This window comes from Manacus vitellinus, unplaced genomic scaffold (assembly GCF_001715985.3).
Source record: "Manacus vitellinus isolate BGI_N305 unplaced genomic scaffold, ASM171598v3 scaffold_2_pilon, whole genome shotgun sequence".
Classification (NCBI taxonomy): domain Eukaryota; kingdom Metazoa; phylum Chordata; class Aves; order Passeriformes; family Pipridae; genus Manacus; species Manacus vitellinus.
The window spans coordinates 6,726,561-6,753,923 of record NW_021940208.1 but is presented as its reverse complement, the minus strand read 5'-3'; the positions used below and the strand labels follow the sequence as shown (position 1 = coordinate 6,753,923).

At 35.9% G+C, this 27,363-nt stretch overlaps 1 protein-coding gene across 1 annotated transcript in view; it reads right to left on the bottom strand.

Moving 5' to 3' along the window:
- Window positions 1–2,479: 2,479 nt before the first annotated feature.
- DEUP1 (deuterosome assembly protein 1) overlaps window positions 2,480–27,363 on the bottom strand; it is a 41,932-nt gene continuing 17,048 nt past the window's right edge. Inside the window, exons 8-15 of the mRNA XM_029960889.1 lie at window positions 26,499–26,711; window positions 21,647–21,792; window positions 20,922–21,027; window positions 19,113–19,310; window positions 18,042–18,128; window positions 15,308–15,507; window positions 8,806–9,124; window positions 2,480–2,809 (exon numbers count right to left, since the gene is read on the bottom strand). Of these exons, the coding sequence (XP_029816749.1) occupies window positions 2,639–2,809; window positions 8,806–9,124; window positions 15,308–15,507; window positions 18,042–18,128; window positions 19,113–19,310; window positions 20,922–21,027; window positions 21,647–21,792; window positions 26,499–26,711 (1,440 nt within the window). The 3' untranslated portion in view covers window positions 2,480–2,638. The remainder of the gene's footprint in view (window positions 2,810–8,805; window positions 9,125–15,307; window positions 15,508–18,041; window positions 18,129–19,112; window positions 19,311–20,921; window positions 21,028–21,646; window positions 21,793–26,498; window positions 26,712–27,363) is intronic.

Sequence of the window (27,363 nt, the reverse complement as noted above, 5' to 3'; positions counted from 1 at the left end):
AGCAATGCTCTGGCAGCTCTTATGCCACCGACTATTTCAAAATTACATCTTGATGAAACATGTTGGCAATTGCGTGCACATGACCTCGGTTTTTCCTTCAGCAAAAGCTGGTGGCAGCCTGAACCATTGTTCTTTGTATTTAAAACAAGTCTTTCAACTGGGAGCCAAAAAAATGCTTTTCAGTAGAACTTTGAAAAATCATCAAAGTCCAGCAGCTTACAAAAATTTTCCATTGCCTGGCTATTCACAAAGTAGAATAGAAATTGTCTGTATGTTTTGGGCAGTCCATAGCTCCTGAACATTGTGCCTTGTCCTGTCAAATGAACTTAATGATTAATAATTCTTTTTTTTTTTTTTTCATTTTTATTGGTACTTTCAGGCATTTATAGCCTTGGACCCTTCTGATTATTCCTTTTTATGACAATATACATACATGCCCAACCCCTGTTTATAAGGTGTATAATTTCTCAGTCTTTATTATTTTTGCTGTCCATCATTCTTTAAAAAGTTTTTTTGCCATGATAATATCAGGAACATATCTCTTCTTTCAGAAACCTCTCATCAGCTCAGTCAAGCTTCTACCTTTTAATACAACTAAGGTATTCAAACCAGTGGTGTGGCTCCAACCATTCTGTGGCAGCAAAGGGCTCATTTAAATTGGGGATTGTCAGATGAGCAACTTATGCTGTTTGGCTGGAGAAGAGAAGGGTGACCTTTCTGGTAGGTAGATGTTAAAAAAATGACACTTTGATCCATACTGTCTTAAGCACATTTGTGGCATAATATACTCTGAGCAGGCAATAACAATAACAAGTAGGCTGTTAAGCTACAGGTACTTTGCAGTTTTCAGTGCTTTTTACAGGGACTTTATTATATGGCGTTGCACAAAAACCAGGCTGAAATTAACTCTTATTGTTTCATTAGCCAAAATTAGTAGCTTGGCCAGATCTTAAAAAGCTTTAGAAAAAAAAAATCTTATTCATTTTTTGATAATTTCTTTCACTCACTCTGTATCATCACACAGACCTTGAGAGGTCTGTGAGATACCTTGAGAGGTATCCTCTGGACTCAGACATATACAGTTCTTTGAAGACATGGAGCATACTGTTATCTTGTGTGTTTAAATGGCTAACTGGTTAATTTATTTCTCTTGCACTTCTGAAAGACAATATTTTACTGTCTTTTTGCTTCTACAGATCTTGCCTGGCTTAAAGTTGAGCTTCGTTTTCAGAGGTTCCTGAATTTCTTCACTAGTTCTTTTACAACTCCCAGATGCATCTCCCCTTAAGTTGAGGATGCATACATATTTAGTTTGTTCAGATGTCCTTCCGTCATCTTTTTATTCAGTCCTTGTTCCTCCAGCTGAGTCTAGTAATTTTCCTGAATTTTCCTGTAAAAGGTTCTTTGATGTCCTCATCTTCATTACTCATTTTACTGCAAGCTGAGCCAAAATGGTATTTAAAATCTTGGTATTTTGTGTAAGTGTGATGTAGTGTATTTTGTCTTAATGGAAATATCGCATCGAAAAAGAATTTACATTTTAGCCATGGTCTTGAATATTAATGAGGCTTCTTTTACTCACAAACTGGAGCAGTTTGACAGCCTGGTATTATTTTTATCCAGATTTTCCCAGGAAGTTGGCAACAGTATATGCTAGAAAGCAGTTCTTCAGTATCTCATTCACTAAAATTGGTGGTTCATCAACAGTGTCTGTAATTTCTGTTTCGCTTGCACAGCAATAGAATTCAGTATGAATTGCAAATAAAAGGAATCTCAACATTTTGCATTTTTTCAGCACATGGAGTTGAATTAGCTCTGCTCAGTTATATAACTCTTCCTATGTTGTAGAAAAATGTAAAGAATTTAAGCCCTTACCTAAGACAGATCACAAGTTGTCTAAAGTTAAAGTTTTTTTGTCCTGTTCCAATGTAGTTAAACAAGGAGCCAAAACATCAATACCCAAAGAGATGCTTTTGAATAGAGGATTTAAAAATTATAAAATGTTAATGTAAAGATCAGGCTCTGCCCCAGGTGAAGTCTATAGGTCTGGTAAAAGGGGCAGTATGGGTGTCTTTAAAATATATACTTTGTCTATTTATGTTCCCCTCATGGACTGACATGGCTTAGAGTGTAAGAAAGAAAGAGGTCGAACTTCTCATTTCCAGAGTCCCAAGGGCTACTTCCACAGCCAAGAATAACCAGAGCATAGATAAACTCTTCATGCCAGGAGCTGTAACATGGCTAAAGGCCCTTATTAGTCTTCTCTACAATCTAGAGAATTTCTCTTGGCTGATTCCAATTTCAAGGGAATAATTTCACTTATTAGCCCTCTGTACACTACAGAATTTTAATATCTTACTTATTTTACAGAGCTGCAACAGGGTCTCTGCTGCACACAATTTGACTGCGCAAAACCAGCCTGTATATTTTAGAATATGTTTAGAGTTTATTTTGTAATATAGTCAAGTTACAACGTACTTAAATCCATAGGATAATGATGATCTTATTGAAAACATGGTACTAAAAATAAATGCTATTGGCAATGTGCCTAAATACATTAAGCAGCTAGTTGCAGATTTTAGTTTTAAGAAACTCATGGGTCATTACTTGGTTTTCTTTTCTTAATTGTGTGACTGGCTTAAGTGTGTCTGCTTTGCTGTATCCTGGCATGTTTTTTTAGAATATTTTCAGAATATCTTTGCAGCTCTTCAAGGTGCAAATTTAAACGTTCTTCAAACTCTCTTGCATGTTTATCTTCCTCTTGAAGGAACTTTTCTGTTGTTGCAAGGAAGGACATCTCATGGGAAGACTGAGCAAGGAATAGAAAATCATGGTTAGTAAAAGCCAGCAAGTACTACAACATGTTTTCTTTATCAAATTCTAGATGTGAAAAACATCTTGACCTATAGCAGCTAGTAACGCTATAACGCTTTATACCTCAGCAAGAATTCATGAAATCGGGCATAAATTTTTAAAGGCATCCATGTGCCTAAATGACATCAAGTGAACATGATGTTTGATTATCTCTGATATTCACAGCATTAGAATGTAGATTTAGGATTAAAAATTTAGATATTCCATTAGACAGAATTGTGCTGCTGCAGAACCTCTAAATTCTTTGGATCAGCTACAGGTTATGTTAGTTATTTGTATAATGTAGATCAATGCAGAGGACAATAACCTTTTTTGGAAATACAAAATATAATTAGTGTTGGATACTGCTGCTTGCCTCCTGGAATTTTAGCTCTGCTTCTGTGATGTGATGCTTTCTGAGGAAAGGAAGAAAACTTATCCTCATTTCAGTACTATTAACTCCAAACCCTGACATTCTGGAGAATGTACTAAATTTTATTCGCTGTAAGTAATTCAGCTGAAAAATCTTCTTTCCATTTAATGAGCATTTAGTAGCCTTAGACATAAACCATACCAAAAATCAGCCTTAAAATGGTTGTCCTGGGATGCGGAGTTGTATGAAGCAAAGGACATTGAGTGAGTCTTTGCTGGAACAAGTTCTAAATTTTTAAGCAGCAATTTTTGTTAATTCTTTTGCTAATACTTAAGATGCATTCATTGGAATGTCTTTATCAAAAGAAATATGAAATAGTTTTTCTTTGCCTAAAGATACTATGCTTGTTTAAATTCATTCAATGCTTATTTGTATAGATAAATACAGTTTTATGACATGAATTTTTAATATTTGACTAAGAAGAAAACTTAGTATAGTAGCTGTAATATTAAAAGAAAGATTATTTTCTATCTTTATATGGTCATATATTGAGAAAAATAATTGGCATTTTTAATTTTAATTAAACCATATCTTAATATTAGTTACTGATTGAGTTATTAGCTGGAATTTTGGGTTTTGCTTTTTCTAGAATTTAGAAAGGAGAGTTAATGTCTCAGCACATCAAATAAGAATTCAACTATTCAAATGTTCTGTGCTAAAGGCCAATTTTATTACACCTGTAAGCTTTTACTCTAGGCTCCATTGTATCAAAGTGGAATATTGTGTATTTCCACAGCAACTAGAGACAGATTTGGGTTTTGTTTTCAATTTCGTTGAAAACTACCCTTTAGCAGCTTGTAAGTCCAAAAGATGCTAGGTAGAGAAATGCTTTAAAGCACCATTCTATTCAAACTCTTTGCAGGAGACTTTGAGATGAAATTTAGAGATTTCCTATAGGAAACCCCTTTTCTTTTTGAAGTACAGCAAGTAAGCGATAGCTGGAAATGAATTTCTGAATTTAATACCATCCTTCTAGAATGAGACAGGCTTGATGTATAGGGCTCCTAAATTCACAGATAAAGCAGAATCTTCCTTTTCTCAGTCCCTCCAAATTAGTGTTTTACAAGGATGGGGGAGAAAAATTTGCCATGTACGAGTAAGAAACTCAAAGGTATTGGATCACTGTGTGCCACAACAGCCCTCTATCAATCCGTGCACTAACAGGAATAAGAAAGAACGGCAGTCTTCTAAAGTTTAAGAAACTGGAGGGACATCACCTGTCTTCTGGTTTTCTTTATAAACCCATGCATGATTTCCCATCCATAAATTACCAGTGTTTTCACATGAAGAGTTTTTTCTGAGATTCTGAATGCCATGGCCATATGCACATGTATTCCTTCATGAGGATCACAAATACATCCCCTTTCGATGTTAGGACTCACTGATAGAGTTGACAGTACTATTTTAAATTATTTGAGGAAGGCTTTTGTATTATGAAGAAGACATTAGATTTGGAGGCTTTACTTAAAGAATCACCATGTGTTTTGCTTACTGAATTCCAGCTCTGAAATCACTGATTCAATACTGAGCAAATACTTGCAGTGAGAAGCATGAGAAACTGGGAAAAATCTCAATTTGAAATATGAATTTAATAGGTGTCATCACCTAGAGAAAAAAAGTCATGTCGGACTTTTCCATATGGACAGCAGATTTACACAGGTGCTAATCTTTGGAAACACTGCATTAAGTTACAAGAGATCCTTAGAGATTCATTATAACAATGCTTACAGTTACTGACTTGTCATTGGAAACAGATTGGCCTCATGATCAAGCTACCTTCCTAAACTGCTTCCTTTGCTTCAACTGGTATTTACTTTGATGTGTTTCTTCTTGAAATACACTGTAAACTCCAAATGAGACATTTCTGAATTCCCTCACAGTTGAGAAAAGAATGTTTATCACTTAGAATAAGCAGGTCATGGCTCCCCACTGAGGGTCAGACATCACAGACTATGATTTTAGATGGATCCCTAATGCACTGTTTTTCATGCACTTTGAGAGAAGGTTTTATCTAAACAGGTCTAAAAGGCAACATTCCTTGTTAGCAACTACGCTTTGCTTTCCAAGCCTCTGGTCTGTTCTTTCATTACGTTCTTTATTGTCTTTATTTTTGGCATCTGAGGAAGAAAAACCATAAAGAAGCTGCTTTAATCCATGTCTCAGATGAGATTCATGGTCCCTAGTTTTGAATTTCTTTTCCTCAGATATCGTTTCTTTTATGTTTTTTGGTTTCCTAACAGGATCTGGATAGAATGGGTTCATTGTAAGCTTTCCATCTAACTTGTTTGGGTAATTAGGCAACAAGGACTCTACTTTTTCATTTTCCACGCTGCAGCTGATCTCATATTTCTTTGGTGTATACCAGTAATGAGAACCACCTTTTTGCCTCATTATTTTCTGGAAATGAAGAAGTGCACCTGATAGAGATGCATATTTCTACATATGAAATATGTCTTCTCTTTAAATAAGAACTACCCAAAGTGGTTATGCATTAACTCTGAATTGCTAGGGAGAAGCCCTTCAGGAAGGGATGTTCTCTCTCAAAAACTGCCTAATTAATTTGCCTAGAGTTAATCTCTCATATGCCCCATGAATTGTCCCAGCATTCTTGGATGCACCTTCAGCAGGGCAGCAAGAAAGTTTTAACACTTGGGATATTTTAGCATTTAGTGTTCAAATCATGAATGGTCAAACCCCAGTGTTTTGGGAGTAATTTCCTCTAACCCTACACTGCAATACATCTTAAACAGCAGGTACAGATGTCTGTCTTAAACATGCTTCTGCTCATATATGAAAATCAAATTTGAGATGGTTAGGAAATTGCTGAGTGACATAGGAAGACTTTTAGAGGGCCTAAGTACCTAATCAGCTAGGTAAAAATAATACCTAAGAGTGAGAGGCATGGACTACAGCATGCCTCATGGTAGGATCACAACTGTCAAAATAATTCCTAATAATGTCCAGTGGTAGAATTTCCACAACTTTCCATTGCAATCTATTTATTAAGCAAGTTCCCATAATAATGCTAGAAAGTTTCCTAATGCCTAATTTAAATTTTCATTGCTCCAGCTCAAGTCTTTCTTTTATTTCCAAGCCTTGAAAGCAAGAGAAAACATCTGTCCAGCATCTGAAAAGAAGCATGAGAAGGTATTTGTGACTAAAAGATGAGGCAATCATTTTCTGAAATTGTTCATTTCAGAAAGAGAGCACAGCCCAAAGTGCTGTTCAGAGAAAAAGTATTTCCCTAGATTTGGAAAGCCCTGAAACAAGAATTTTTGGGATTATTTCCAGTGACTCCCAGCTGAGCTTCCTAGTTTATTCTAAGGCAAGAATTACTCTACACATGTAACCTCTAAGTAAGTATGTGAAAGGGCAGAGGTTCCAGTGGAACATTTACTAATCTTTGTCTGAAGACTCTCTACCAGGAGGAGAGATGTAAGTCTTTGTCTAAAGCCCAAGAGACTGTTTTTTCTCTTCCCTCAATACCGCAAGAGTAATTTTGGTGCGTCTCAGGACATCACCTGGAAATCTGATGTTTTCAATTTGTGCTACAAATATTCTTCAGAAAAATAGTGCCTTATAACATTTTCAGAAGTTTTGAATATACTAGAGATTTCACTCGGGTCCTGTCCCTGTGTCCTTTTCCCCACAAGTCCAGAAAACTTGTCAAAGAACTCTGGTTTACAACATACTGTATCTTTTTTCCCCTCTTTCTCCTTGATGCAACAGCTTTCCATTTGAACACAGAACTCTAGAGTAACATACTGCTGAATGATTTCAGCACTAAAGCTGTGGTATCCAATGTCAGCCTGAATGATGATTTTATTTCAGTGGTCTGAACCTGTACTTGCTTCAGTGCCACTGATTTAGACTTAGTCTCTGTACAGGAAATATCCCTTGCTTAATAGTTTTGTTATGTACTTTGCCCACACACCAACTGGAAAGTGTTTTCCCTATAACCTAGTCAATTGTCTTAGCATTGACCCTGTCCTGAGTGCCAGCTGGGAAATAGTTGCACTGCAAAAGTGTGTCAGAATGGACATTTTTCCCAGGCTGGATGAAAACAGAAGCTTAGGGGTCTCAAGTCTCTGAAACTTCTGACAGAAAAGAAGTGGTGTTTAGCAGACTCTTCTGAAAAAGTCCAAACAACTCTTTTCATGATTGGCACTTTAAAGAGGAAAACTCTCAAGGCATGAGAAATCAAAATCCATTTACTTAAAATTCCTGTGAAAAATAAGAATATAAAACTGGAAGTGCGGTCAAACACCCAGGACTACGTGGTTTTCACTGTTCTCAGGCTAGTGGGACACAGATGATGGGACCACAGTCAGTGAAGGGCTGCACTGCAATCCCTGCTTCCTAGGCAGGCCATTATTATGATGCTTCCTATCAAAAGTGAGATTCCAGAATGTGGAAATAGTCTTCCAGCAGCCATGTCTCTGATAGGAAAGGATGTGTGTTTGCTTCCAAAGTGGACAGCAGAACTGGGATACAACAACAACAGACTGCTTGAAGATGACTGGTGGTGTCATGATGCCTCTTCGCTCCTACTTTCAGGTGACAAGTGGCAAGAAAATTGCCTGTAAGTTCCCCCTAGTAAATGCTGACATCTTCCCTCTTCTACAAGTTCAGCCACAGTCCTGCAGCTGAGGATCTCCTGATTACAAAGATCCATGTATCACAGCTGGGCAGAAGGATGTTGACAGTTCATTCCTTACCTTGTTAGTTCCAATACTTAATGATGGTAGAGTTCCACAGTTTGAGGTCAGGAAAATAAGTGCTAAGTTTTCAAGTGCAAAAAAATAGTGGCCTGTAGTGGAGGCCTAAGGAAGAACAGCAGAAACTAAAGAAGAGGATAAAACTCAAATTTAAAGAGAGATCTAAAGCCAAAGAATTACAGAAAGTTTTTTTTAAGTTGTCCTAGGCAAAGTGTAATTTGTGCCACTTGTCATGGAGATTGACCATTTCCAGCCTATGAAGACAAAAAGAATGAATGCTGTGCTATTTCTCTTTCATTTTAAGAAAAATAAGGATTACAGCAGTTATAATTTCTGTTCCTTTTCAGATAAAATAGCTAACATATAGAAAATAGTTGCTGTGATTCCTCTGATTTCATCCATCAATCAGATGCTGTAGAAACTTGACTTGCCTAACAGCACTTTAAAAGCAGTAACTTTGCAGGTATTATGGAAATACACTTAGAGCAGAGTGCTCTTACACAGGCAATATGATGCAAAGTGCCCCAATATAGAAGCCAATAAGCTAAAATTTAGAAATCTTTCTCACAGTCACATAATGGCAGGTAGTTATCACCATCCTTATTAGAACAGAGGTATGGCTCAGTAGGGGATGTTTAATCTCCAGAAAAACTACATTTCTGTTAGGGTGAGATATTTCCATTTTTGCTGGGCTGGCACTGTATAAATAATAACAAGAGTGATCTAATTTTTGGCTCCTCCAAGGCTGCACTTGGTCCACAGATGGATTTTTGAGAATGTATGTGTTAAATAGTTACTTACTGATAATTTGATTTCTTCTGATAATTTCATTTCTTCTCCACTGTAAGCAGGGCTCAGTAAACTGCCTGTTCTGCCCATTTTAGGATATGGCCCACCAAAGCCCAAAGGATACCCCACTAGTGGTGATGGAGATTCATAAACTATTTTGTTTTCATGACCTCTGTGAAGTGGATGAGAAGATAAAATGCTATCCCTTTTTGACCCAGTGATATTGCCTTGGCCATATAAAGCAGGACTACGGTTTCTGTGGTGTCCACTGGCAGTAAGCATATCAGTCTGTTGACATTCCATTTCCCCTGCATCTTTATGTTGGAATGATCTAAAAGAAAAAAAAATCAAAGTATGAAAACCAGTTAAAACTATTAAGCTATCACAGCAAAGCCAGAGGCTTTTGTTTTCTTTGTTTACACAGTTTTGGTTATTTAGCTTTTCAAGCTGCTTCATGCATGAAGTTGTGGGCATTACCAAGTTGTAGGAATTTATCAACTTTCAACCTAAGTTACCATAAATGCCAGGGTGTGCATTCTCTCTCTGCTTCATGGAGTATAAATTGAGGAACCTTGCCTTGGCTGGTATAACTGTGTCAGGACAAGAGCTAAAATACAAACTCACTTCAGGTATTGAAGATGCCAATACTCCTTAAGTGTTTGTTACCCATCCTTTGCTAAAGGTTATAATTTCTTTAGCTTTTCAGTAGAACAAACTATGGAAGCACTCCTCAGCCATGTCCTAGCTTATAGTATGACAGGAACTACAGTGAATTTAGCCAAACAAATAGAGGAAATGAAATATGAAAGTGTGAGATGAGAGACAAAAACTCAGTGGTTGGATAATTAGTAAATTTTGATCTAATGTCACCTTCAACAACTAGCTAGAATTTAGAATAAATAAATAAAAAATATTACAGGAATATTTGATCCTGCATTTTTACTGCAATGCTAATTTTGCCACTAATTTAATGACAACACTTTGGAGATTAAAATAAAAAAATTAAATAGATTTTTAAAATAAACTTTCTAAAAAATTGTACAAGAAAATGCTTTTGTAGCTATAAGTGAAATCTTCAAGCTTAAGACAGAGTTTTTAAGTATTTTATGATGTCCTGTACCTCTTGTATCCCACTTAGAATGATCAGAATGATCAGAATTGATGTATTATATGATGTATATATATGTATTCATATGTATATATATGATGTATACATTTGTATTCATTTGTAGTTCTGTAAAGCAAAAATTATTACAGATAACAGCAACTTAGAAAAAAAACACCAGCTATTTTCTTCCCATTCAAAATATTTTCTTTCCTGATAGTTAACTGAACAATTCTGATATGGTATTGATCAAAGAAGAATTTTGAGTGTAGCTTGGTCAAATGTCTGCTGAATTGCACTAATTATCAATGGCATAATTACTTGTATTATATATCAAAACATGCAAAAAAATTTATTTCAGATATTATAAATTTCTGTTACGATATTTCTGACTGAGGTAAAAATTTCCATTGTACTGAGACCTGAGCTTATGATGAAATTTTAATCTTGGTAGGTAACCACTAAAAGATGATAGCTGTTTGATCAGATTCTATCATTGCAAATATCCTAAAACACTTCAGTAATTTGAAATGCAGCTATAAAAACATTTAAAGAGCACATTCTCTACCACTAAAATATAATTATTGTAAATATTCAAAAGTATGCAGTGGCTGCATACTTTTTTTTCTTTTTAAATAAAAACAAGAACTTGCCAAGTGCAGGGAAAAGACTTTTCTGCAGAAGGATCACAACATCATTTTCTAATCTTAATTTAAATTATTTTGTGTTGGGAGAGGGTGGCTGTGCAGCCTTAATGGACCTGCTCGTATATAAGCCCTTTGCTGGTTTTGCCTGGGGTAGAGTTAATTTTCTTCACAGTAGCTGGTATGGGGCTGTGTTTTGGATTTGTGCTGAAAACAGTGTTTTCATTACTGCTGAGCAGTGCTCACACAGAGTCAAGGCCTTTTCTGCTCCTTGCTCCACTCCACCAGCAGGGAGTCTGGGGGTGCACAAGGAGTTGGGAAGGGACTCAGCCGGGACAGCTGATCCCAGCTGACTACAGAGATATTCCAGACCATATGATGTCATGATCAGCAATAAAAAGCTGGGAGAAGGTTGGCTAGGCATCAGTTAGTGGGTGGTGAGCAGTGGTACCATGCATCACTTGTTTTGTATGTTCTGATTCTTATATCATTATTATTATTATTATTATTATTGTTATTTTCTCCTCCTTTTCTGTCCTATTAAACTGTATTTCAACACACAAATTTTACTTTATTTTATCCCAGTTCTTTCCCTGGCGGTGGGGGAGTGAGTGAGCGACTGTGAGGTGTTTACCTGCCCACCAGGTTAAACCTGGACAGCCCTGAAGCATGAAACTGAGTATTCAATAAATGGACTGTGTAGAACAACTCAGAGAACTAATGAAGAACATATTTTTTTTCTGATTATAAAAGAAGCAATGATTAAGATACTCTGAATGCTATGAGAAACCAAAATTAAAAGCACAAAGCTATATTAATTATATTACTATAATTTTGTTATTACTATAATAATAATAATAATAATAAACATTCTAACATAAAACTCTCTGAGACTATTCACCACATCTTCCAGTTTTCTAAATCACCTACAATGTTTACCTTTATGGAGGCAGAGTTTTCTCCTTTCCTTCACGTTCTCTTTACATAAACACACTCTACTCTTTGGGCACAGGAAAATACCTTTCTGCTTTTTTTTCCCTCCCTATTTTAAAGTACATTCCAGATATTGTTTGGATGAAGGGCACAGTGAAAACCTGCCACAATTGAAGATAAATGGCATGAATAATAAAATCACAGATTTTTTTTTCATCTTGTGTTCTGACCTTTTTGGAGGTAATTTTCTCTCTAAACTTATATACCTATGAAATCTGTATGATCCGTGTTCTTTTTTTCCCTTCAGAACTGCTTCTCTATGTGTTTAATAACAATTATTACTGCTGTCTTATAGCTTACTTCATTAAGACCAGAATTTTCAGACTTGAGTGCCTGCAGTTATGGTAGCTCGTAGAACAGATACTGCTCCCTTGCACCCCCCCCGTCCCAAAAATAAAGGACTGATTTTTTAAATGAACTCCACTTCCTACTGTAATCCACGCTGGGGCTGCTTGGTATTTTTGAAAATCATGGCACTTACCCTGAGGTACTTTGATATGGATACTATGCCTTTACTTTGGACAGTGTTTACAGCTGGGGTTTAAATTTCTGTCAGTTCAGTGCAAAATAATATCTAAGACCAGAGATCTACTACACAAATGTACAAGTAGGCAAATATCTGCAAATTTTTAAAAAACTGTCCACTTGTTAAGACTAGCAATGCAAATACACTATAACTGCAGTTGAGTAATTCATGTTTTCAGTGGGATTACTTCATAGGGTATTTAACATGTACACATACTGCACAAAAATAATATCACTGTTGACATGGTGACATATGGGACAAGAAGCGAAAGAATTATGTCCTGACAAAGGGAATTTATATAAACAGGCATCATCTTTCCAGACTCGTATATAAAATCAGCCTGGTCCCTATGCAGTCAATGACTTCAAAACAAATTCCTTGCACAGCCTGTGCTGGTTGACATAACTAGTCTTGAGAAAGAAAACAACAGATCTTTAATGACCAGAATGTCTTCGAGAATTTGTGTTGATGCTTCTACCTTGCAAGTCTAACTGCTAGCTACATTTTAAAAACGGATAAAAAGTATTTTCATGAAGAGATTGTTTTCACTGCTTCCACTTTATCTGTTGCAATAACTGATACAGTGGTGAGTGTGACTAAGAGTGTGTGACCTCCAAAGGGTGGTGAAAACCTCCTTAGCACAGATACTCCACTGTCAACACACATCATTTAAGCAATCCCCAGCTACCTTAGCAGCCATTCAGTTCTCGCCTTTACCCTTCACTTTTGCCATATGATGAAAGTGCACTCTGGCTTGACCCATTATGCATTTTGTGCATATTTTTATGGTAAATAGGTAGCTTTTCGTTTGGGAACTCACATGCATGTTTTAATTTTGGAAGAAACAAACTAAACACATCAGCTTCATCAGAGAAAGTCCTCTTCAACCATGCCAAAATATAAATCAACTGTATGTGGTCAAGGTCTAAATAAAGGATTGAAATCTTGAGGTTGGGGAAAGCTTATGTAAATGGCAATTAGAAGTAATGCAATTATCATATAAGAGAACAGTATTTAATTGAGGTGGTTACAGGTAGAATGTGGGCACAGTCCTTTTTTAGCAAAAAGATGCTATTCCTGCATATCTTACTTTGTAATGTTTAGAAATTCACTGTACACTGAAAGAAAGAAGAAAACATATTGCTTTTTAAATTGCCAACATAACTTCCTGGAATTTCCTATGTTTTCTTTAGAGGTCTCGTTTCTAAGTCATCATGGTGCCCATACCCAGGATTCCAGTACTGATTGAGAGATATGACTGAAAAATACCCTAGAATATATATATATACCCCTCCCTTGCACAAACACCATGTTTTCTATTTTTTTACTATGTAAAAAAAGTTTTTGTGCCCTTTCTCCAGTGCCATAATTACCATGGAAACAGAACTGCAAATTAAACCAGAAATAACAGGGTTTATGCTCACAATAAAATAAACATACCCCAGATTTTAACTCAACCAACATCAATTCCCTGGTTTATCTGCATATATTTGATGATTAAAAATTTAATTTTAGTTTTCTGGGAAAATCTTGAGGTAGTCCCCTGTCTGGGAACTGAGAACTGATAGAATAGAGAGGGCCCAATCTTAAAAAGACTGGCTGGCTGATGTGCATATACAGTACATATGAAATTTGCAGATTTTTGGAAATCTGTGTATGTATTTATTTAGCTAGATAGCTTTTAATTTAGGAATTCAAATGTGTGGTTTAGATCCTGAAAACTAGGCTCAATATATCTGTTTCATCGTATCAATTATAATTTATATCGTGTTCTGTAGTGTGGCTAAGATTTCTGCTATGGGAAAGGTTAACTCTCCCAGTGTTGGTTCAACATTGGTCTTCAATGGCTATGAAATCAAAATCTTGCAAATTACATGCATAGTTCTATTGTCTCATACATGTACATTCTCATAAATGATATTTCACAGTCCCTTATGTACAGTTGTAAATTCTGAGAAAATGGGGAAAATTCTATTTTTTCTCACTTGAGAAGAGTGGAAGCACGAGCAAAAATTGCAGTGACCAATTTTGGTGAAGTTATGAGACTTACAGATGCAGAATAATCTGTATCTTGGTTTGTAAATATTTGTTTCTGCAAAACCTTCAACATCATTTGAAACTTCATAGGAAAACAGCCATAACTGCCACTTCTGTTTATGTATATATATATGCACATTATGTATATGCATGTATACACATACATATAATATATCTATTTGTTTATATAAACATGAATACTATGTCCAACACTAAACAACCTTCTTGAAAAGGAACTTCTAGGCAAAAATATATTGTGATGGTACTCTATTTTGCAGGAAAAAAAATCATTTTATATTTTGCCAAAAAAACTATATGTAGGAGTTTGAAATCTTAAAATGTACAATTTTGGCTGCAACTATTTCAACTTCACTTCACAGAACTATTTTATATTAGTGCTATCATGTAAGTTCTTTATTACAAGCGATCAAAACATTTAGCTTCCTGTTAATTTTTACTTTCCTGTACTGTGAAATATTGCTTAGCAGGGACTTTGTTTTCTTTTTTATTTCCTGCAATGCCATGAAGGTAATTCAGGGCCTCACTGAATACAGGGAAATAAGAAGAAAGTCATCACTACAATGTTTTCTATGAGTCTGAGTATTCTTAAGTCTCATTATTTTTCCCTAAAAAGGAGTTTATTGTAGTAATGACTTACTCAGGCCATCTGAAATTATGTTTCTTTTAAAAATCAGGTCACCCCAGAACACCAAAACCAGACAAGGCATTAAAATACATTTAATGAAACTTCCAACAAATTAAACTGGAGGGACACAAACCTTTTCAGCAGGGGTTGTAGTTCAAACTGCTTATTAAGATAACCTCCCATGGAGCAGTTACCTCTCATGTTGGTTTTTATATCCTTTCCTTGTCTTGTTTTTTTTTGGCAGTAAAAATACAGTCTGTCTTGTTTTGCAAAACCTGGAACTTGGGGTAACTTGAGCAGCACATGAAAAGTTTTTAAAGTTGTTTCATGTGCTAAATACTAAAATAGGGATAAAACATTTCTGAACTTCATTTATTGCCAAATTCCATCAACCACTCAGAAAAATGTAGGAACTGCTTACAAATATACTAACTAGGTCTGATATTTATGTTGGTGGGAGTTCTGAATGAACAGAAACAGAAAAAACTTAACAATTTTACCCAGATAGATGCTTCCAAAACACTTACAGGAAGTTTGATATATGTGTACAATCTAATTATTACCTCTCTTCCTTTTCTTGCATCTTTGAATGGATTTGGTAGCTGTGCTCTGTTTCTCCATATGTATCTGTGCAACCCAGTATTGATATTTCTCTGTCATTTTGTAGTTTAGCAACACTGTTTTCTAGTCTTAAATTCTCATGTTTCATTTTGTGAACAGAAGCTGTGAAATTTCCATGTTCTTTGTTACATAAATCTATATTCTGTGAAAAGAGATAAAACCATCATTACGTAGTTATTTTTTCCACTATAAATGGGTGTATTTTTAACAAGCAAACACAAAACAATGTTCCATGCTAAAGAAAGACCTAGATACCATATATAATCATCCAACATTTAGAGCAAACCAAGATAATTGCCTCCAGAAAAAAAATCACTGTAGATAAATGAAAATGAAAGAAAAACAGCCTCTATAACACAATAAAACAAATTAAAATTTCTCAATAAACATACATTCAGAATATTATTGTTGCAAATTCATTGCTTGCTTTGCAAAACTGATGACATAAAAGCAACCATAACAGCTATAGCTGCAGACTGTATTGCTCCCTCCAGTAACAATTCCTCCAAAAATAACAAGAAAAATTATAGAAGTTCATTACTATCCTAGATAGAGGGTATGTGCACAGGCACAATTTAATACCTGTGTTGAGACAGTCACCTTCAGTTTCAGAGGCAGTGAAGTAAAGCCACATTAGCACAGAGCATTTTGTCTGTTACTAAACCCTGCTTCTCACTGGGTCAGCCCATGTGGCATACAAGTCAAAATACTCAAAGTGCAAGCCACATGTGCACTGTGACCAGGGACTAGAGCCCATCCACTAGGATACCAAAAGGGACAATGGAGATTAGCTCTGGAAGTTGTTTATCCAGGACACTCTGCTCTTTTCTTCTCCCATCACTTATTCCATGAAGCCTATACTGCACACCTGAGCTAGCTATTTTGCAACTATCTCTCTGCAGAGTACTGCATTGGATCGTGTAATCTATTTGCCAAAACAGTATACTGTCACCAACAGGAAATTCTCAAAATGTTTATCAGATTGCACACAAAACACTAAAACCCCTTGCATTTTATTAAGTTGTTCTTTCATATATTTCTAGATTTACCTTATTCCTTTGGAACCCGGTAACTCATGAGTATTACAGGTTTGGTTCTTAGTATACTGCTAGCACAACTGTGCTCCTGCACCTGAAACCTTGTCTATTCCTTGCACTAACTGGTTTGATGCCACCTCTTCCTGTGAATCTTGCCTTGCTTAGCTACTTTTAAGGGAAATTTATGAGCCAAGTTGGAATAGAAATGCTAGAAAGTATAAGAAAAATTAATATTTTTTGTAATGATGGGGGAGCAGGGGCTCAGCTATGTCTTGCAAGTGGGAGGAGTGGCAGAACAGGGGAAGAAGGAGAATGCTAACTCATCCTAACAGTAATAGATCTAGAATCAGCAGTTAAGTTACAATGGCATGTAACCCCAAAACTGAGCTGGCACAGCTATGTTTCTTTTGAAATCTAAACCCTGAAAGTAACCCTGTCTGATGACGCATTACACCACACTGACTTAGGCTGACACAAGTCTGAGAGGTCTGTGTAGTGCTCCACCATACAGCACAAATGCATCCATAAAAATCTCCCAGTTCCTGGAATCTGAATATCAAATATTTCACAATCTGAATATCAAATTTTTCACAGTCTTTATTGTTTAGATCCTCACAATACTTTAGTAAAGCAGGAAAGAATTATTAAGTCCACAAATCCACTGAAATGTATATTGACCTTGGTATATGTAGTAACTGGATTTTACTGCTAAAATTTAAAAACCACGCGAGGCATCCAAGGACTCTTGTCAGACAGCTCTTCTCAATCTTCAAGGAGAGTATCACTGTAGAGAAGAGCTAGACATGCATGCACACATCCATCTTTGTTTCCACAATAATATATAATATATAAATACACATATATCCATAGTAGAGTATATGTATATATAGGTAAGAAATCACTGACAGATATATATGCTATTTTAAGGGTGTGGATATACATGACATTCTTTCATGCATTTGTCAGATACAGTAAGACAATTAACAGGCTACAAATCCCCCAAAAATGTATTTACCTCAGTACTTACAAACAACATTCCACTGTTTGGGTTTTTTTAATGATAGAGTAACTGCAGATGTTCTGTAAGCAGGGGGCGTTTTGAAGTTTTTGTGGTAGGCAGCAGGTATCTTTATAAACTAAAGTTCTACATAACCTTATGGCACACTTTTTATGAATTGAATTTTAAACATCTCCTGTTTGGAGAGAAACAAATACTAAACTCTGAAAATAAGGTGGGTGGAGCAAAATGTGTCAGTTTTCTACACTGTTAGGTAAATAACATATGAACAAAGGTGTAAAATACTAAAAGGGACATATTTTTGTGTCTGTGAGGATGACTGTCTAAACCTAAACAAGTGACATCACTTACAAAAAAGGCTCCCAGAAACTGTTTAGTGTCTAGACAGTTACTGAAAAATTTAGCTTATTGTTTAATACAATTAAGGTAGAAATTACTCCTAGCTATAACCATCTTCATGCTGTATGTGAACACCACTTGGTTCTGATTATGTTGCACACCTTATTTTTATTTATTTACTTTATGCAAGCCAAAAATCTCTAAATCTGTCATGGTCTCAATCTACATTTACAGTAAGTATACATAACTGTTCTCCATACTTCATATATTAAAAAAAATTACCATGCAACTTTCATGCTCCTGGTCTTCCACCATCTCTTTTAGATGTGTGTTTTCAGATTTGATAACTTGGTATTGGAATTCCAATAACTAGGAAAAGATTAAATTCTTAGTTAAATATAAGAATATTACTGTTAACTCAAATAACACTGAGTATAGATATTTCAGTTTAATTTATTTAATTAAGTAGTAACAATACTTAGGATAATATTTTTAAATACAGCAACAATAAAGCAGAAAGAAGCATTAAGCCATCTATAGAAGATTTACAAATGTCTCTGATTTTATTTACCTTTTTGAAAGAAGCAAAGACTTATGAAAAAAAGGAAGTTCACATGCAGTTATGAGATACAAAGAGGAACAGATTTTACAGGTCACAGAAACTTAATGAAATCCTAGTCATGATGTCTAGAAACGACATCTACTCTTTTAGTGATATGATCAGGAATGTGACCTGGTAAAGAGCACCACACACTAGTGGACATCTCTAATCTTCCCCAAACACTAACTTTTCTATTGTCAAAAGTAAACTCTTACATTAATCACAATTTTCAATATGCAGTGACCCTCTCAGAAAACCCACAGTCAACCATAAACCTATAAATATAAAGGGTTTTTTTGCTTACAAACTAAATAATGAAGATAACATTTGTTTTTAAAACTGTAATTTGCCATTAAACACTGTTATCTTAAGAGTTTCCAGCTCTAAAATTACAAGAATTTTCTATGCAGAAAGAGCTTTATATAACACTAAAAATTAAAAACTTTCTAGATAATCAAATAAACAGTTCTAGTGATAAAGCACATATAATAACCACAACTTGGAAGTTTTCAAGATCTTTTGCATGTTGAAATCTAGTAAGAAAAAAATGCAATTTGGATGTACAGTTAACATTTATTAGTGCTTTTGTGTTCCAGTGTCAATTTGGCTGCTTTAGTAATACCACACAGATATTACAGCACTACTGATGAAAACTACATGAGAAATGTAATGTCTTTTTTTCACTGATAATGAATGTCATTATCAATAGTGTGGAGTAAAATGATGTAAGATGGTTTTGCCTGCTTGCATACCTGTTGTTTTGCTAACAATTTATCTTTTGTCTCTAACTCCATTTTTAACTGTCTTTCCAGAAGAGTAGCTTTCTCCATGATAGTTGCTATAGTGATCTCCTTCTGATGAAGCTCCTCTGTCAGGTCAGAGATTTCTGTCTTCATTCTTTCCTGCTCAGAGCAATGGGACTGCTCCTCTCGATAAATGTGGTTTCTTATCTGTAGCAAATACATTTCAAAAAGAAAAAATGTTGTGCAGTAAATATCATTGCATCACTTGCTACTTATCAGTGACTTTTTTTTGCTGTTGCTTCCAAGACACCAACTCTTCTAACTGATTCAGAGATTTTGAGATTGTAAAATAAAATGTCTTCATGAGTCAGTGCACAGAGCTTTATTTATTTTTACATCTTTTTTCAACACTTCTCTTGTACTTTCATTTGCATATTTAGTATTAGCAATGAACAAAATATAACATATTTCAATTAACGTTTTAAAAGAAAGTAATAAAAATAAAATATTGAAATTCATGGTAAATATCCAAGAAAACTATCCACTCAATAAGCTTAAGTATGATTTATTTATATTGCTCCTAAGTTAGTTTAAAATAAGTTTAATGAAACCTAAATTAACTTGGGAGCAATATAAATAAATTGATCTAGAGACCCTTTAATAAGAAACTATGTTAGAAATAAAGGGTATATATGGTAAATCACTTTATGAGAATTTTTCCTGCCATTACATATAAAAATTTAGGTCAAACTTTCTGTACTATGTCCTGTGCAGAGTTCTTCAAAGTATCAACACAAAGATTGTTTTCATAATCTTTCTACTACAACCAACAGTTTAGTGCTGATAGATTTTTTTATTGTCTAAGAAACAAAACTACAAACACCAGCCTAACAACTTTTGAACCCATTTTAATTCCTTGCAGTACTGTACACAATGAGTAACAGATGGCATTTCATTTTTATTTATGGAAACTGCACAGAAATATTAGAATTTTAAACAAAAAATGTAAATGCAGAAAACCTAAGAGCTTGATCATGACTGTCATGACAAAATTCTTGCATCCAAGTCAGCTTCATCGAAATAGAGACATTCAAAACCCACTCGGATGCATTCCTGTGTAACCCACTCTAAGTGACCTTGCCTTGGCAGAGGTGTTGGATTAGATGATCTCCACAGGTCCCTTTCAACCCAAACAATTCTGTGATTCTTGCTTACACTGCTACTCAGCAAAACCACGACATGCCTGTTAGATGAGTTCTGAGCATCCTCTACATTCGAAGTATTTTGGCATCCACCATTCCACAGTGCCATGCCACAGCTGCTTGCTCACAGCGCTTCTGAAATGTGCAATGCAATGTGATGCATGGTTCAAACTAAAGAGCACTGCCCTAGACTGCATAGCAGGCACCTGATTAAGCTTCGCCTTGTGTGGATATCTGCTGTACTAACTTGTATCAGTTGATGTGTTTGCATATCCTGAGACCACCTACAAGCTACAACTTACCTCCCATAGGCTATTAATTACTCATAGCCTTGCAGGCTTTATTAGTTGCATGGCATTATCTGAATCACAGTAGTGCTTAGGCATGCTCTCTCCCATTATTTCAATGATGTAGGTAGTTACTGCACGGGAATCAGAATGTCAATTTTACATCTACATAACTACCTCCAGAAATGCAACCATATATGAAATCTTTTTCACATATGAAACCTCCATGCTCTCCTAAACCTACAGTGTATTCTCCTGCTCTCTTCTGCGTATCCACATACCCTCCTCTCTTCTAAAAATCCCACACTGCAGTTAAGATCTGGAAATACCTTGTTTAGCTCTTCTTGTTGGCGTTCTTGACTTTCTGCAAATAGTAATAACCCAGTGTTTTTATTTTCTAGTTGCTCAGTAAGTTGAACACCAGATGATTGATGCCTTTAAATAAGAAATAAACAAAACATGAAACAAGCAGAACGTTCAATACTCTTTACCCTACAGTATCCTCTCCACAGTGTAGTACTGTGGAACACCTGCTTGCTGATGAAAAAAAACAAACCACAACCAACATTTGGCCTAAACCAGGTGGGAGATGTCTAGAGGTTCAGGACACTGCAAGTATATACAGGAGTAATCCTGAAAGCTCTTGTAGACTGGTATTTCATATAATCTCGAATGGCTACAGCAGATTAGATAAACCATAAAACCACAAACATTTTATTCAAAGGAGGTCAGGGAGAGTCTTAATTGCACTATTTCCAAGGTGTTTTAATGCTGAGAAAATGAAAGACTGTAAACACATTGGTAGAAATATATGAAATGCCTTGATTTGTAAAGATCTCGGCATCATTACAGCCTTTTAACAGAGTCTGCATCCACTGCCTGAAATCTTGTCATATATAATTACCAATGAAAATGCTCTGCCTAAAATTGTTTAGGATCTGATATTTGAATCCAGAGTATCTTTTTAAACAGAGTTAATGTAAATAAAATGTAAGAAAAAAGTCATTAGCTCAGAAGTACTTGTTAATTTAAATATTGTTTTCAACATACATACTTTATTTGAATTTCCTGCGTATCTTTGTACTCTTTGATTTTCAATAATTCTGTATGCAACTGCTGGCATTCCAGCTGCATCCTTCTCCAGAGACCATCCCGTGACTGCAGCTCATGTCTCATTTCTGAAAAGTCTGCCTCCATATTCTAAAGAAACAAACAAATGCATAAACAGTTAAATAAAATTAGACAGCTTAAAATGCTATATTGGAACACATTGTATTCAAGACCTGTATAACTTAAATGAACGGACATACATGATTTTAATTTCTGAAAAAGGTATTGCTTTCCTGTCAGTTCCCTTCTTCAGAAATCTCATCTAAAAATCAGATGCTGAATATTCTTTAGCTCTTGCAATGTTCCAATGCATCTGTTTCTGAAACTATCATAGGAAACATCATTCAGAAGTTCTTTATTGTACTAAATGCATCTAAAATACATAGTTTGCTTGTTTTAGCAGCATCATAGAACATGTTTCACATGCAGGAATTAGTGCCATAAGTAGCTTCCTTTTTTTTTTTTCTTAACAGCATTTCCAAATTTATAAGCTTGAAAAGTACAATGCTATAGAAATCATCTCCAAAACTAGGTCCATCTGCATGGTGTTAATTGCTTATTTAAATGAACATCACAAAATGTTCAAAAAATCACAAAAAGATTTTTCTTAGGGACTTGACAAATCATATCTCTGCTTTACTTCTAATTTCTGATTGATAATGTGATAGACAACCTGAAGACGTTACATTTGGCATAATAAAATATGAACTTCAAAAAAAAAAATCAGAATTCCACAAAAATAAACTGAAAACATACTAAAGACAAGGACTTGGAAATATAACCCACGAATAACAAAAGTAGCAATAATAATCAGTTCTTGCAATAATAATATCCAGAGAACATTTATTTCTTGTCACCTAAGATCAAAAAGCATGTTCCAGATTAAAAAAAAAAGGATTTTTCCAAGAATGTTGATCCTTTACCTTTAAAACCATTGCACTGAAAACATTAGTATTTCTCATAATTTCTTAATTTTATTCGAACATAGTTTCCATCTTTAAAAGCAAAAATAAAGCCAAGCCTCTAAAGTTTCAAAAGACAACTGGAATCCAGAAATGACACTGCAAGAAAGAACTTCAAAGGTTTATTTCCCTTAGAGCCTCATATGAGAATGACCTTCCTTTCAAGAAGCCTGTGGTTTTCTTCTGGCTGAAAGGGCTGCTGAAGACAGATATGAAGTGCTTTTACGTTGTTGGTTTTTTTTTTTTTGCAAGGGCTGCATATATGGATTAATTCATCTTATCCTTTGTTACGTTAAGGCCAAGAGAGCTTTTTTAAATACTGAAATGCAAGTCGGGGCCTATGCAGGTGAAATAAAGCTTAATGAACTGTTAAAATTGTCTGCAAGACTTGCTTATTATCATCTTCATGACTTCAATATTCAAGAAATAGCTGCAATTATTTTATAATATATGAACCTGGGAGACAGTTACCCCTCTGATTTCATTCTGGGGTGGATAAAGGAAATGAATTTTGCACAACTGTGTGGCAGAAGTCATATTGTCTATGGTGGACTGAAGTCATCATACGCATTTACATAAATTGTATTTTCTTCTGTGAATTATAATAGTAGCAGGAAGAACAGCAGTCACAGCAGCAGTTGCAATAATAACTGAAACAGTCCTTCAGGTCAAGAGTTTCACCAATTCACATATCACTTAAAAATATATATATACACCACTTATTATTTTAGAAAATATTTATTGCATCCGGTTAAAACACCAAAATTAAAATTAATTTTGAATCAGAAAACTTTAGGTTTTGTTTAGAGAACATCAAATAAAATGCAACTTATAAAGAGTCTATTTCAAGCTGAAAATTTACCAAACCTTCTCTTTTCTTCTGTGAAAAGTTTTGCTTTGACTAGCTTGGCACGCTTGATACCAAAACAAAACCTCAAAAATTTCCTGATCAGCTCTAGTTCTACTCAATGCTGTTTTGTGGTGGGTTGACCCACCACAGCACTCCACAGCCACTCTATCACTGCCCTCCCCAGCTGGACAGGGCAGAGACATGAGAGAAAGGCTTGTGGGTCAAGATAAGGGCAGGGAGAGATCAGTCACCAGTTACCGCCATGGGCAGAACAGACTTAACTTGGGGAAATTAATTTATTAACAATCAAATCAGAGCAGGATAATGAGAAATAAAAACTAAATCTCCTGAGGGGGAGGATTCTTTACACTCTTCCCCTGCTCCAGTGTGGGATCCCTCCCACAGGAGACAGTCCTCCACAAACTTTTCCAATGTGAGTCCTTCCCATGGGCTGCAGTTCTTCACGAACTGCTCTGCTGTGAGTCCCTTCCAGGAGGTGCAGTTCTTCAGGAACAGGCTACTCCAGAGTGAGTCCCCCACTGTGGGGTTACAAATGCTGCCACAAAACCTGCTGCAGTGTGGACTCCACTCTCCATGGGGTCACACATCCCGCCAGGAGCTTGCGCCAGCACAGGTTTCCTATGGTGCCACAGCCTCCTTTGGACATCCACCCACTCTGGCATGGGGTCCTCCAGGGGCTGCAGGTGGATCTCTGCTCCACCATGAGCCTCCCTGGGCTGCAGGGGCACAGCTGCCTCACCATGGTCTGCACCATGGGCTGCAGGGGAATCTCTGCTCTGGCACCTGGAGCACCTCCTCTCTCTCCTTCTGCACTGACTGTGGGTCTGCAGGGCTTTTTCTCTCATATATTCTCACTCCTTCCTCCTGACTGTGGTTGCGCAGGGCTCTTTTCTTCCCTCCTTGAATATGTTATCCCCAAGGTGTTTGTGACTGATGGGCTTGGCCTTGCCCAGTGGTGGGTCCATCTTGGAGCCAGCTGGCACTTGTTCTGTCAGACACAGGGAAAGCTTCTAGCAGCTTCTCACAGAGGCCACCCCTGGAACACCCCAACTACCAAACCCTTCCCAATGCCAACCCACTGTTCAATGTTTTAAATACAATTATATGATGTATTTCTATGTAAATTAGTGTCTAGCAGTTTAATGCAGACTTTTCAAGAACCAAGCTCCCTGTGTGATGTTTTCAGGCTGCCTCCCATGTATGGCTGCAGATAAGTTTGTCAGATAATTCATAAGGCAGAGAAATAGACTGCAGTGTCCATTTGGATTTTCTAAACTTTGTATTTTCTGTACAGCCAACAAACTGGTCTTCCATACATTTCACTTTATCACTTGCTAATTAATAGCATGAAAGAAGTATTTAGCAGCACAAATGAAATGGTCACAGGCATAGAGGATATATGAGGCACGATAAATGTCTTGCTTTCATTGCCATCAGACTTCTTCACACCAGGATTCCCATCTACTGCTTCCTCCTTTACCTATATCACGTTCGACTATTCCCATCCTCCACCTATCTCTCCTTCATGCAAACCTGCTTACTGTTTCTGGCTGACAGCAGCCCTCACACTTCCTTCTTTCTCATACAGACATTCCTAAAAAAGATATTTCCTCTGAGCTACCCCTTTTCACTATAAATTGACGTTACATCAGTGTTTACCTTATGCAGCTATTTCCAAATGCAGTTTTTCTAATACAGCAGTGTTCCACACCACCAACACAGTTATTCTGCAACTTTCTGCCCTTTAGGTAACAATGTTATGTACATCTATCTCCACTTCTACTTAAAACATCTTCAGTGCTTCTTACACCTCCTCTATTTTCTTCAGGATTCCAAAATTCCTCCTGTTTGAAGATTTTCTTAAAGGCTACAGCACATGACATCTACTCTCTCCATCTTGCAGCATCTATCCGCTTGCTCCAAATGCCATGGTTGTTCCACTCTGTATTTTAGTACCACTGCTTTTGGTGGCAGGCTTTTTAGCAGGCACCAAAACAGAGGTTTTGCTTGTATACCAATAACTTGTATAAGGCAATAGACTCAGTGAACTAGTGTGCAAATGACATGACTTGGCTGTTCAGACAACACCTGAAATTAACCCCTGCCACATATACGCTAATTCCTATAAAGTTTATTGCATATGCTGTCATAACTCTGCAAGGCTGTCTGTAAGCAGAAATGGATCTTTCTCCAGAAAGAGCTGAAGTTACTAGAGGCCATTCAATATATTACTGAACCTAGAAGTGCTTAAATAAATAAGCAAAAGCATAAATTTTATATACTACCAGAAAAAAATAGCAATGAGAATCTCATTTCTGATCTGTTTCAAACATAGCTAGTAAAAAAGGCTGTAAGATCTTGTATTATCTCAATCTTGTCAGAACTCATATACCAAGACCAAAAGAAGAGGCACAAATGGCTGTCTTCATAGATCAGTGCTATGCTGAAAAACAGTGATCTAGGGGTAAGGTAAAAACTAATGGTTCTTTACATAGAGAGCAACTTAAAAATTCACTGACTGCAAATCTCCCCTCAAAAATAACAAAGTATACTGCACACTTCTCTATATACTTATTTACTAGCTATAAGGCACAGTGTGCAACAAGGTAAAGAGATAAAGAGATAAAGAGATTTCTCTCAGATAAAGAGATTTCATAGAAGTCATTTGAATACAAGGAACCAAGTGAACTAGGCTATATTTCTGGAGATGCTATGGATATAGGAAAGTTATAAAACTCTAGGTAAACAAGAGAAGAAAAAATATACTACTACAAATCAAACCTATTTCTGATTTACTAAAAAAAAAATCATACTGTTCACAGATCATTCTGTGTTCCTGCAAAGAATACACCTAATGTACAGATCTTTTATGTAGGCATCTCAATACAACTTTTAAAAGTATACTCCTAAGTAATTAATTTTCCAGCATTAATTCCATAGTCACCATGAAAAACTGTTACTACCTGGCACTGGTTTTGGTACACTTTTAGATCTTCACGGAGCTTCAGATTTTCCTCTTCGAGTTTGTTCTTGTTCCTTGCTATTTCATTCACAGTTGCCTTTAATTTTTCAATAATCAAATCATCCTTTTCACTTTCAGGCTGGGCATAGGTAATTACCTCGTCTTGATTTTTTTTCTTATCGTGTATTTGGAATTGATAATTCTGGGTCTGCTTCTATAAAACAAGAAAATATTTTAAATGAATTCAATAATTATATGTAAATTGCTAGGACCAAACCGTTAGTACTGAAATCATAAAGCTATTTACATCTTCACCACTATTTGCTTAGAAAAGGTGGCACAATTGGAACAGTTTTAATTACTTCTCTAAAGGATACTTCCTTTTTTTTTGGTCTCATTCCTTGCCCTCAGTAAAAATATGTTTCAGAAACCTTCAAGGGCATAGAATTTTTGCAAGGATTTTTTCTCCTGTGCTGTGTATTTTCCTGCTACTTAATGTTAACGATCCTCAAATGTGAAAAAGGTGATTATGATGACCTACTCAAAGCAGTTGCCTATAGAAAATAATTTGAGAGAAATGTTCCTCTTTGATTCATTGAACTCAGTAGGAGTTGTGTGTGTGTGCGCCTCAGGATAGATATTAACCTTTGACTAGGGGGCTAGCATTACACAGTTCATATATAAACAGCTCAGTTACTACAGGAACTGTACTTCTTTGAGATCATTATCCTTAAACCTGGGGAAGAATTATTTGCACATTCTGTAGAATCTTACACTTCATTCAGTTTCTTGTGCTAATTAAAATCCTAAAACCAAAACTTCAGAAAATTGGTTTTGCCAGTATTTCTGAATTCACAGGCATTGTG